A 13909-nucleotide genomic window follows, 5' to 3' on the forward strand; every position below is an offset into this window, starting at 1 on the left:
CTGTCTCTGATGTGAGTGGGAGCACTTGGGGAACTGGTTTGTGAGTAAGGCATATTGGTTGGGAAAGTCTGCTGTGAGTCCCTGCTTTCAGGCTCACGTTCCAAAGTACTTGCAGTTCTGTTTTTATAATCAGGTAATTCATATTAGGAAATCACTCCCCAAATGCCCCTAAATGCCTTGTGACCTTTCAAGTACTAAGTGTCTGGGCATGTATTTTCAGGCACCCCGTAAAGTGTACTCTCTGCTAAGGCTCAAAACTTCTGCGTTATTTGTTCATATTGTTTCTGTAAGTGTATACTGTTGGCAATAACCTGTTGCACCAATAAAAGAAATGAAAAGGTGCACTTGCATGTTCCTTGTCTAACCTGGCCCCACAAACCCTAGAAACAGTCCTGCTTCTTTGTCTGTAATCGCTGTTCAGAAAGGTGCTGGTTAGAAAAACATAGCAGTTTCTGAAGGGGGAGACCAGTGTGAATGGCAGCACGCAGTCGTGAGCGGTTTACAGTTACTGCAGAGGTCACTGACCAACAATAACAGCTGAATGTGCTGTACTGGATGAAACCAAGTTCAAACTGAGATCTTGGAAAAGCACGTGTGGAACCACAGCCGGAGCCTGCGACACCAAAGTGCAAAAAAATTAGAAGAACTGAAGAAAGCAAGAGGTGGTCTGGTAGAGGAAGTGATATAAATGGCAGCATGCAATGTATAGCGGTTGACAAGTCACTGCAGAGGTGCATGGCCAGAACAATAGCAGACAGTGCTGCTGAACTGAGACCAGCCTGTACTATACCACCTCAGACAAGCATGGGTGACCAACACCATGAGGTGCAAAGACAGAGAAGGAGAAAACATGTAGCCTCATGGAGAAAATGGCCTCCCCATTACACCCTTGCTGGTCGGCGTCCCAACCAATCACAATGCTGCTTGAGCAGAGTTGTGATTGGCTTAGGGGAGGGAGGAAGCCTGGCTGCCTGCTTCTGCTTCCTGTTCCTGTGTAGCAGAGAAGACGTTGGACCCTGGACCCGGCCTATTAAGTTTAAATATTATTTATGTTTTTGATTAAATTAACCCCCCTCCTCTCCGTGCGTCCCCCCTTGCGCGATCCCCCATCTACAAGTTGTGCCGTCCGCGACTGCTACTTGAAGTGTTGCACAAATACTTTACACATTGCCTCTAAGTTAAGCCTGACTGCTCAGTGCCAATCCACCTTCTTCTGCGCCACCCTGGACAACACAAAAAACAGGCCCAATGAACTGTTCAAAATCATCAAACCTACAAACCCCCGGAATCCTCCATACAGGCCTCCAAAGAATTGTGTGAAAACTTCGCCATCTTCTTCGAAGAAAAAATCACCAAGATTGAGCTCTCACTGGACATCAACGTCAACCACGTTTGCAAAAACCTGACTCCAGTGACAATCGATAGCTCGACCAAGCACCCCAAAAATACCTGGAAGTCCTTCAACCCCATCCCGGAAACCGAAATCCTCAAGCTGATCTCCACCTCCAAACCAGCCTCTCATGTCCTTGACCCAATTCCCACCGAACTGACCATAAAACTGAGACTCTCCACAGCACTGTTCCTGGTGCAAGATCATTAACAGCTCCCTGAGAACCGGCATCATACCCGAGTGCCTCAAAGTTGGCCAGGTTATGCCACTACTAAAAAAAACAGGCCTTGACTCCAAGGAACTGAATAACTTTAGACCAGTCTCCGATCTCCCCCTTCTATTCAAAATCCTTGACAAATGAGTCCTCCAACAACTAACTCAGCACATGGATAAAATCAACCTTCTTAATCCCCACCAATCGGGTTTCAGAAAATGCTACAGCACCGAGACCGCGATCCTTAACATCACTGACGACATCCACAAATCCTTCAATGCTGACCAATGCTGCCTCCTCATTCTCCTAGAAATTGGAAGCCTTTGACATGGTTGGTTGATCACCAACTTCACATCAAGGCCTTACAAGAAAGAGTAGGAGCTGATGACGTGGCCCTACGATGGTTCTCCTCCTTCTTACACAGCCGCTCACAAAGGATAAAAATAAAAAACGTTACCTCCACCCTGTCAACAGTGGCGTCCCCAAGGTTCAGTGCTCTCACCTCACCTGTTCAACATATACACGGAATACCTCATTACCCTACTCAAACATACTAACATCCCTTTCCACCTCTATGCAGATGATACCCAAATCTATCTTGAAACCTCCTTCATTGATGACATTCACAGACTAAATGTCACTCTAAAAGAAATCCAACATTGGCTGTCGCCTAACCACTTAAAACTCAACCAAGACAAAACCGAAATACTCCTCATCTCCAACAAAGAGGAGAACCCTCATATATCAGAATGGCTAAAAGCTTTGGATACTCTTAACAGTAATCACACTCTTACCCACTGCGTTAAATCATTAGGAATTACCCTAGACTCAAAACTCGACATGGCCAATCATATCAAGAACTCCGCAAAGAGTGCCTTTGTCAACCTGAAGTTACTGAACGAAATAAAACCATTCATCCCAACCAATGACCTCAAACAAGCCACCCAATAACTGGTGCTATCCAGACTCGACTATGGGAATGCCACCCTCACTGGTACAACAAAATCTCTCCTAGTTCCCCTCAAAACTACTCTCAACGCAGCAGCTAGAGTGGTCACTGGAATCAGGAAATACGATCACATCTCACCAGCACTCAGAGATCTAAAATGGCTCCCAATCGAACTGCGTGCCAGTTACAGTACTGCTTGCCTCACACACAAAGCCCTGCACACAGCAAAACCTGTGTATTTGGCTGCCAAACTCAAGAGGGCTGGTCAGACAACGAACCTCAGGAGTTCCAGCACCCTACTACTCATCCCCGTGAATACACATGAACAAAAAACTGCTGCACGGTGCTTCACCAGAAACGCGCTAAAAAATCTGGGACGCCATCCCAGTCGGTATCAGGACTATCTCGTCCTTCACAAAATTCAAAAACAACTTAAAGTCCTTTTCCTCAACTGCTTCCTCCTAAATGGATAGCCGCCATCAAAACCCTATTGCCTGCTCGTCGTCTCTTCCTGCCATTGTAGCTCCAAGACTTACCCCCTCCCTGCTATTCAACCCTGAATGGCTCCTCCACCCCCTTAATTGGTTCAACCCCAAGACAATGTGCTCACGGACTACCTCATTGCTGCTCAGCACACTTGGGCTTCTGAACCTATACGTAGAATTGATTGCAACACCACTGAATTACTCAGGCGCGATTAACAGCACCCAGTTATAAGTTTGTGCTCGATAATGAGGGATAACATGCTGATTTTGGTGCGTGCCCATCATGTCCGGATGTTCCACTAAGTATTAGGCATTTTTCCACCTATAAACGTCTCCAGGCTTGCCTGCTGGAAAGATTTCGGGAGTGCACTTTCCTCTAACCGCTAAACTCACATTCTAGAATTTTCCAGTCCAATCACAATGAGGGCCTAGATGTTAAAGTGTGAAAGGCGGCATGCACCTAAAGTGTGTCAAAGTGTAATTGCAGTTGGTTGGCGCTCTGCGCCTCAAGGAGTGGCAAAGCCCGTACTTCCGGAGTCAAGGTGTGAGATATACAGATAAGGAAGCAGCATTCGTAATGTTTGTGCTATGGGTACACAACGACGCCCATCACACAACTCTGTGTACTTGGCTGCACCTAGATTGTGATAAGAGGTTTCAGGCTTGGCGTGTTTACTTAGCGATAAATCCACCTTTGCGCAGTGTGAGCAAGGGATAGCTCCTGTATAAAAGGCATTCGAATTCAAGGCGCACTCTACACGCATCCCTCTGTGGACAAGCCGCTTACCCCTATCGAGGAGACGTCAGGTCCACGCGCAACCATGTCTCAGCTGGAACAGGCCATGGCCCTGATCATCGGTGTCTTCGACAAGTACTCGGGGACAGAGGGCAACAAGTTCAGCCTCAACAAAGGCGAGCTGAAGACGCTGATGGAGAAAGAGCTGCCCAACTTCCTTGAGGTGAGAGGGTGCACTATTTCTTCTCTGTCTGCTGCGGTCAGGGCATATGTGGGAAGCGGCCTGTAAGCCAGAGTGCACAGAGGGAGCTTCCGCTTTACAGCACGCCACACAAAAACATGCTGCGAGTCATACATAGCCCTAGTTAGATAGGGAGCAATAAGTGGGTGAAGTGCAAAAAAAGTGCGGCATCGGGCTGCTGCACAAGTATAAACAGACCTCTGGTATTACCACACAATTCAGTGGTAATAAAGGAAGCAATCAGGCTCGGACTGGGGCAGAAAATAGGCATAGGCACCAAATTAAAAGTGACCCAAGAGGAAATTAGATAGCAAAGAAAGTGGCCCACGTTTGCAAATAAGGTAGTTTAAAAGTGGTAAAAACAAGCTATGAATGTATTTTGGAAGGTATGAGAGGTCGCATGCATGTATGCTTGCTGCAGGTGAAGTCTGTGGTAATGCCAAATAAACCAGCAGTAAAAAACGACCAAGCAGACCACAAAACAAGCTCTCAAACAGCGCAAAAACCAACTGGTCCACTCATCTGTCAGACCAGCTCTCCGGGCACTGCCAGATTACCCTGTTAGCCAGTCCAACCCACAAGTAATCCCAGTGACAGACCATTTCTGGTACTTGCCAAACATGTCCCAGCTGTTCATTGCTGCCGGAAAAGATGGCGGATCCACCTGTCAATCAAAAAGCTGAGGAGAAGGGTAGCAGGTTTATGCGACGGAAACAATGGTTTCTATGCATAATGTGCATAGGTCTTGCCATAAAACAGCAGATTATTCGCCGTGGGCAAAAAACCAGTTTGGTTTGAGGCCAGGTGTGCCTGCATCCTATATTTCTCTTTAAATGGAAAAATTGGCATCTTCTCAACCCGACCCCACATTTAAGACTAGAAAGTGGCTAAGTTCCATCTTGAGGATGTGTTTACAACTCCAAGGACTTTAGAAGTAAGACGCTCCTAAGCCAGTAGTAAGAGGCAACTAAATAGGGAACAAGCTTTATGAATCACCACGAAGAGTGTGAGCTCTTTCCTTTTCACTGGTTGGGCTGAGCTATGGGATTAAAAGTGTTGGAATGTTTGGTGTTCCAGACAAATATCATTTTGCCGCTAGAATGCTCCCCAGCCACTATCTAAAAGGTATTTTTCAGATCATTGCACTGTCTAGCGACACTGTAAGTCTGCTGCCTTACCACATGCTTTGGAAGCTAAAGTCAGTCAGCAGTGAGACAGGAAGTGGATGCTTGGGTGGGCCTTTAGCTCCTCTATGAAAGTAAGGAGTGGTGTCTGTACCCATATTGAATGGAACCTAAATATCTGTTTTGTATGGTACATAAGCAGGTATGTCCCTGCAACTGTCATAGGCTAGAAATAGAGGGGTATTATAGATCTGTTTTGCACTCGGTTTTGATAGAAAGATCTTAGCAACAAAGTTAAAATAATTTCCCTTGTACATCAACACTACCAGTCACCCCCCTCAGATGGTCGCGTGTAATCTCATGCAGGTTGCAAGAGGTAGCATAGAACCTGGCTACAGTAAGGAAAGAATCGAAACGGTCAGATTTTAGAGTGCAGACTTAAGGTCAGCGCCTAGTGACGGCCTGGTGCAAAGCAGAGCTATCAAGTGTTTTCCTTTATGCATATTTTTGGACACACCTCTGATGTAATGAATGACACGGAGTGCTGCACCGTGCTGGTTTACAAGCGTACATGCACATATTACTATCTTATTCTTTGTATTTTGTAGTCATATTTTGTTAGCATTTGTTCCCAGGAGCCACCGTCACAACTTTAAATCACAGATAACTGTGAGGGCATTTATAGTTCAAAAATTGCCACTTTTATACCTACTGGGGCGAAAGGACCCAAATTCCCAGCGCCATCAGGCAGCCAGAGAAGAGCAGCACTAGGAGTTGTTAATGGTCTCCATAGTCAATGGGCGAACAGTGAGTGCCCTGTGGGGAAAAGTTTAGTGGAAATATGGTCGGTTTTCCCAACTTGTAGATGCTCCAATCTAGGGCCCTGATCAAAAAGGTCATCCATCTCATTGTCCTGGGAGAGACCATAAAGCAGAGCAATTAAAGGGTGTCCTAATTGGTGAGCGATAAAAGTATATTTTCATATTGATATAATATTTTACTTTTTATATAATGAAAATTACATCCATCAAACCATTTACTCATTAATTCACTTGACCTTCTGTGCACATACCCACCATTTCACCCATGCACTGATCCAATCATGCACTTAGTTAATCGCTCATCCCTCACTAATCCCCCACATTTCCCTCCATTAACTAAAGTTCGCTTGAGTCAGTCACCTAGTGAACCATTCATCTAACCATCCATCCAGCTTGCCAATCCATGAAGAAGCACTTTCAGATATACAAGAGCCAGACCTATTGGCTTTGCTAGTTTTTGTTCAGAAGGTTTGCTACACCGCACACACCCACATGTTGTACAGGGGGCATCCACTGGACAAATATATGGGCCGTCCGGCAAATCATCCATAGCCAAATGTTTCTTATAGTCCTCTTACGCACTTAACAGTGAGGGGGGTGTAATCACACTGCACCCCCATTTTAACAAAACACTGTCATTTTAAAAACTGTAATCAGTGAAAGGATATTTTGCACATAAAATGAGAATATGGTAATTTTAGCTTGTTTTCTCAATTACACACATCCTCTAATATATTGACATTTGGCAATCTAATGACAGTCTGCTTTCATTCATTGGGCCCTCTTGCCAGGGTAGTCGAATCTTGGGGAGTCAGAGTGGTCTCTTATGCTGATGATACTCAGCTCGTTTTTTCTTTTAGAGACCATTCTGACTCGCATTTTTCCAACTTTCGTAACTGCCTTGGCAACATCTGTACCTGGATGGCGTCTAATCATCTGGCCCTAAATACAGACAAAACTGAGGTGCTCTTTTTTAGTCAGAAATCAGCCCCCCCAGCCAACTTGTGGTGGCCTACCGTGCTGAACCCCCTCCCAATCCAGTACAGTCAGCCCGTAATCTCGGCTTCCTTTTTGATAACACCATGTCCTGTAAAGCTCAGGTTAACAAAGTCACCGCAGCTTGCTTTGGCAAGTTGCACATGATCAGGAAGATCTTTCCTTACCTCCCTCAGACTTCCCGCAAAACAATTGTCCATGCTCTCATTACGGCACATCTGGACTACGCCAACAGCCTATATGCTGGTGCCCCCCTCTATCTCATTGACTGATTGCAAATCGTTCAGAATGCGGCAGCTAGGCTTATTGGAAACATCCCTACCCGCAATTCGGTTAAAGCATATCGGAATGATTTACACTGGCTCCCAATCGCCCGAAGGGTTCAGTTTAAAATCCTGACCCTAGCCTTTCGAGCCATTCACGGAATCGGCCCAACCTACCTGAGCAAAAGACTCAAACTATCTAAGTCAGAAAGACACCTAAGATCCAATGGCCTCCGTCTACTGATTGTTCCCAGATTTAGGCTCGCCCGGAGTGGTGGCAGAACGTTCGGTGTGACGGCGGCTAAATACTGGAACGACCTCTCTTTGGACCTTAGGTTTACCGAGTCTGAGCAGATCTTCCGTCGCAAATTAAAAACCTGGCTGTTCACCCAACCTTGAGTAGGAGTGCCTCTGCAGCACTAGGCTGGATGGAAGGACCCTGGCTGCCTTCTCTGGTGATCTACTTGTTCTCTCAGCGCCGGGACACCCCCGACGGGGGTAGCTGCGCGCTTTATAAGCTTCTTAAATAAATAATTCAAGAGAAAATATGCCTTGCAGTTGTTATCACCGATTTCCTCCTTTCCCCCTCGGTTTCTTCATTCCCCTTTTTTATCTCTTTTTGATCGAGATTTGCGTAATGTTGAGACAGCTTCGTCTGCTGTCTTGTCACGCTACCGTGCCCCAGTGTAAACTGCTCCTTTCGATGAATTTGTGTTCCTCGCACTATGACCATACGTTTACACTTAGGTACTTTGTAAAAATAACTTTCTTTTATTTGCTCCTGACTCTTGACATTCAAGAGAAGAAAAAAGTAAGTAAGGATATCCCACTCATGAAAGCTTATTCCTTTGTGACATAGTACAGAAATACATTTATTTTCATCTCAGCACCAGGGTGAAAATGTCGATTATGTGCCATTTCTTTTCTCTTTTTCCGTCGTCCAAAAAAGAAGTCTTTTCAGGCGGGTTTTGTAGCAACTCTTGCTAATACGGATTATGCTACGAATAATTAGTAAATTACCGTATTTCATGATCGTTACTAAAAATATATCGAACATGTTTTATAGAATCACGTTGGGTTGTGCCATTCGTGCTTCAGAAATAGAACAGGATGTTCATGGCTGGCATATGTTCCAGGCCCTCAGTTGTCAGTCACACTGGTGCGCGAGCGCGGGCCTTTTCAGTCTGACACGGCAAGACGTCATATGTGGCTGGGGAGTGGGCGGGGGCGGGCGGGTGCACAGCGTTCTTTTAGAGAGCTGAGGCCTGCTGCACGAATATTGCAATCTCTCTGTCAGAGCACTGAGCGTTCCTGTCATTAAAAAAGCCACAAATGTTGCAAGTGAGGCGTACAGCTCGCCCACCCCCTGTGCAGGACTCAATCCACAGAGCCATATCCGCATGTAAATTCAAGTTACACGAGTAAATGGCTCAATGTGCACGTAAAAGCTGTTTGAGAAATGTAATCTTGCAGTCACAAATCATTTTAGTCATGGCCAAGATTATGCCACAATGGTGTAGTATATTGTGCGTACATTGCACTCCAAGGTCGAGACTGGCATTCCTGTGGCGATGCTGTGTAATGCTTTGGAACAACCACAAACAGCCAAACCTTCTCCTAACCATTCCAAATAAAGGAATGGTTGAAAATGTATTCCATGTAAGGACAGAAGTAAATTATTTTCCAGTGCGGGATGAGAAATTGAACATCGAAAAATCCTTACGTGTGTAGAGAAAGAATTTTTATGCAGAGAAAACAATTTTCTCTATGGAGAAAAAACATGCGATAGCACAAAGATATTGCCATTTCCCCAAACACGCTTGTGCTGATTGGATAATGCAACACTGAGAATTGGTTCCCCGTGCTTGCAATTGAAACTATTGTCCTCCTCCCTGCAGTCAGTAGGCCTTGCAGACCCTCTGGTTGACACCTATGGGGCTACTGTCGGGGCTTTGCTCTGATGCCCCTGATTCTGAGCCTCCACTGTTACCAACACAGGGGCAGATTGACAAGAAAGTGACGCATCTGTAGAGATGCTTCACTTTCTCTGCGCAACCCTGATAAACCCTTGCATCACCATGGATGCTCTGTATTTACAATACGGGGCACCATGGCGCAAGGATTGACAGATGCATCACAAATTCTGACCCATCCGTTGGGGCAAGAGACGCGCATTTCTGGAGTTGTGTCACAAGCACGACGCAACCCCAGCAATGCATTTTGAGGCCTATTTCAAACTACACTGTGTCACTCCTTACACCTGTTTCAAGCAGACGTAAGGTTTTGACGCAGTGGCGTCCTAGAATTGGAGAAGTGAAATCTTGTTGATTTCACTGCGTCACTTTTACAAGGTTTTCCTGCGTGGGAACGCCCACCCTGCATATATTGTACTTGATGCAGGTATAATGTGACGCAGGGCCTTACAACATGAGGCACTTCCCTAGATTCGCCACGTTGTAAATTTGGCTGCATTTTTTACACCGCTGTTGCGTCACAAAAGTGATGCAACAGAGGTGCAAAAGTGTCACAAGGGGCTTGTAAATCAGCCCCAATGTATTTTACCAATTTAAGTTAAATGGTGGCTGTAATTTCTACTTGAAATGCCTACACTGTTTTCTCTGATGAGGCATGAGGCCTAAAATGGTACTGCGGTTGATCAATATCGGTTTGGAAAAGCAGGAAACACTATTGATTGTGGTGCGCAGCCACTGACCGCAGCAGTGGGATTGGTCTAAAGATTGAATGAGGTCTTTCTCATTGAGTAAATGTTGGATTTAGGGGGCAAACCGTCAGTGTTACAGATAGGTCGTTATCACAGACTAGCTACCTAAACCTGCAGTGAGGGGGCAGCAGATGGCCTAGCAGGTGTTTATGAATAGTCTGAAAAGGTATCAGTGAGGTGAAGTGATTGCCTGCATCAAGTCCTTTGGAAATTGACCTAAGAGCGCAGGCTTCGAAGTGGTATGAGTTTGAGGTTGTTAAGTCAGTTTTGATGACTGAAGAAATATTTTTTACTTGTGACAGTCCCAGAAAAGCTCCAAGAGACCATTCAGGGATTACCTCGCAGATCAATGACAATTCTTTCATCTTGATTTCCTCACTGAGATGTAGAGTTTATGGCTAGTCAACAGATCAATAAAGTGATTGGGTTTTTGGATGCCTCTGGAGTAGCAGGTTACATTTTGGAGGCCAGTCATTGGCCCCAGAGCTACTGTAGCTACACGGAAGTACCCTAATGCAAGAAAAAAGTCCATCTACTATTATTAAATTACCTATTGTTAAGGTGAAAGTATCTGAAAATCTTCCTCACTGTGTGCCTTTGGCATAAGGAGGATTCGGATGTCGTGTTGAGCTATGTGGTACTGTACAGCACAGAGCCTGTCTTTTCCTGGTCCCTTGTTGGTTTTGGGTATGTTCAGGGCTTTAAGTGGGCCGGGTCTCACCGGGTCAGAGCACCAGCAGTTCTTTAACCCCTTCGCTGCGGCGGCAATTCCGCCGCAGCGCTAGGGGGAGAGGGGGGGGCCGAGCGGCGCTCGCATGCTCGTGACGGAGCCACTCCGTCACGAGCCGCGGTTGAGCTGTGCTCGTGACGGAGCGGTTCCGTCATGGCCCCGCCGCTCAATAGAACAGGCCGCGCAGGCGCGGCGGCAGGGCCATGACGGAACCGCTCCGTCATGAGCACAGCTCAGCCGATGCTCATGACGGAGCGGCTCCGTCATGAGCATGGGAGGGGTTAAAGGGGGCTCAAAACTGGTCTCTATCGGGCTCTGTTTTGTGCCTAGGCACAGGTTGTCTGTTTTTTTCCGGACTGCTGTGACAGCAGGCGCATTGCTGTGTGTGTGCTCACACTGCTCACTTCTCACTAGTGGAGAAGTTACGATATGGCGTCATGCCAGGTGAGCGTTATAGGGGAAGAGAAATCCTTTAAAGAGAGTCATTTTCTCTCTGGATTTCCCTTTTCTTTCTCAGACCCAGCAACATTGTTGTGGTGTCACCGAGGCTTTAAGTGGAAACTTTTTCAATATTATATACAAGCCATAGTTGCTGCTGGTTATTTATCTTATGCAACTAACAACCATTGACAAAGCCAATAGTCCTGACTTGTATGTATGATCTTACTTGTTGTATCATATTTCTGGATGCAATGACAGAATCAGCAAAATACAAGTCGGGGGGCACACTATTCTAATCACAGATTTTTGGCTTACGTGTTTTAAGCCACGCCCCTAATTACATTAGCCACACCCCTTTGAGTAATCCCCCTCCCAGGCGTTCTATCCCACTTAAAGCCCTGGGTGTCAGACTCCACGCTGCAGGATCCGGTTGCTGCACATACAACTCCACCTCCCGACCTCACCAACACACTGTTGCTTAAAACACAGTTTGTTCGAGGGATAGGGCGAGGGAAAATAAACAGAACAAGGAGGGGACGGAAGGGGACTGCACGGAAGGGATAGCTGAAAGACAAGAAAAATGAATACACAGGTTACAAATGTTCACAACTTAACCCTACACTCATTTCATTCTCGCTAAACTTAATCAAATGATTCACCTTTGTGAAGAAAGTGTACTCCACCTCTTCCCTGTTGTATCATGTATCGAATATCAGAACCTCTGGTCCCTAAAGAATACAAACAGCAGGTTAATCTCATATACCATAGATATCACCTATAGGAATTCCTTAGTTCTGCTTGTAACGTACCCCGCCTTGTTTTAGTTCATATCCATAAAATAAAAGTGTAGCACACCACAATCCCAAGTGACTCCAATCAAAAGACCTGTTACGTAAAAAGCTGAATGTTTTTCTTTGGATGTACAATGAAAGTTCCTAATTAGACACGGCAAGACGTAGCCTCCTACTACTGTCTTCCGCTCTACAGAATAGTACTCCACTGGATCCCCAATGAAACAAACTCCAAACACGGCAAGGTGTAGAACCCCACTACCTTCCGCTTTGGCACTTAACTTACGAGACACTAGTGCCTTTCTTGGTAGCGGTAGCGTGTAGATATTGTCTCTACACTACGCTCCACTCTCTCGGTATCCAAAATACACCAATGCTGAACACAGCCGTGCCAGTCTAAACATCCGTGGCTTTTCCCTTTAAACTCAGTCAAAGGTACAAATCAAATGAACACAGGTAGCGCGTTAAGCCACGCACTCCCTGTAACTTACAGGACTTGAATACACTGCCAAAGGACTCCCCCTCGATCACTTTTCCTCCACACGCCGAATCACAGCGTCTACCAAGAACGAGTTATTGGTCTTTGCAGCAAGACGCCCAGGAACACAACCGCTACTCGGTAAGACCCGAGTCAGCAGTCAGGCAGTAAACAAAAGCGCGGCTCCTCCACACGCCGATAGCAACCAAGGAAAGGGAGAAGGCGTTTTCCAGTAAACAAACGACTGAAATCCGAATGCACTGTTTGTTACAAAATCACGAACAGTGAGAAACGGTCCCACCCAGCCTTATATAGTACCACGCCCACCTCCAGGACTTCTGGGAGATGTAGTTAGTTAACCTTTTAGGCAGGCGCCTTGGCAGTTCCTGACACTGGGTATGTTGGTATGCAGGATGCTTTCCTGGATGTTGCAGATTTATTAAATTTCATGGGTGATATAGCGGGCAGGTCTTGCAACCTTCTGCCATTCCCATCTGAGTATGATAATTGGATCTTGTACTTAAGAGAGTGCCTGGAATTGTGTGGGTGTATCTGTGTATGTACACGTGTGTGTGTGCACTTGTGTATTCATGGGCGTGTGAGTGTCTGTGGCCCAGTACGCATATCAGCATCTCACTATCTGAATGGCTGTATCTCCTTGTGCTAATATGCGTGTTTCCCTGTCTGTCTGTTAGTGTTTTTGTCTGGTCCAGTTCTGGTGTATTCCACATTCCACTCTTAATGTACCCTCGGTCTCCCTATACCACAGGAGCTCATGCATGGGTGAACTTCAGGGCTCCTGGTTCTAGGCTGGCTGCATCAATATGGACGATCTGGAGATAATGTAATAGAAATGAAGGCTTTGAAACAGAATGAGGATGATTAATGCCTCGTGACTACTTCCCACACTCACTCTGAAGTCTACAGTGTCTGAACATTCCCTCATTTAAGTTAACATTTTCATCTTTTTCCTTTCCTTAGTCTGCAAAAGACAAGGACGCTGTTGACAAATTGATGAAAGATCTGGATGAAAATGGAGATTCCGAAGTCGACTTCAATGAATTCATCATATTTGTGGCTGCCTTGACTTGCATATGCCACAAATACTTCGAGGACAAGCCCCCAAAATGAATGCAAATCACATGAACTGAAAAGAAGGGTCCATGCCTTCCTTGAATCGCATGAGCGACTACACTTCTCGTTGCATTTGCCAATATACTGTTTACAGCTCCACATGGAGTTCAAAATAAATCTTATTTTGTTTTATGACTTTGTCTTGTACTTGAATTGCTTTCCATGCATTGGCCATGCACTGTATACAAAGCAGCATTGACTGATCTGCTATGGCAGAGTATCACTCAAGATATGTATAGAAATGAAATTCAAAGTGTTTCATGGATACACCCCACCCCGTCTGCAATGCCTGAATATTCCCTGCTCTCTCAGAAGGAGAGTGGAGGAACTTAAATGGTGGTGGTTCCAATAAATGTTGTCAGAGATAAAGAAAGGAGTGTTCTTTAGGATTCCA

The 13909-nt window shown here is 45.7% G+C and overlaps 1 protein-coding gene across 1 annotated transcript; it reads left to right on the top strand.

The window, feature by feature from the left end:
• Positions 1–3632: 3632 nt before the first annotated feature.
• Positions 3633–13650, top strand: S100P (S100 calcium binding protein P). Its single transcript, XM_086964118.1, has 2 exons — positions 3633–3997; positions 13363–13650. Exons 1-2 carry the CDS (start codon positions 3860–3862, stop codon positions 13510–13512), a joined length of 288 nt encoding a protein of 95 aa, XP_086820244.1. The 5' UTR covers positions 3633–3859; the 3' UTR covers positions 13513–13650.
• The last annotated feature ends 259 nt before the right edge of the window (positions 13651–13909 follow it).

Source organism: Lissotriton vulgaris, chromosome 3_2 (genome assembly GCF_964263255.1).
Source record: "Lissotriton vulgaris chromosome 3_2, aLisVul1.2, whole genome shotgun sequence".
NCBI classification, from domain to species: Eukaryota; Metazoa; Chordata; class Amphibia; order Caudata; family Salamandridae; genus Lissotriton; species Lissotriton vulgaris.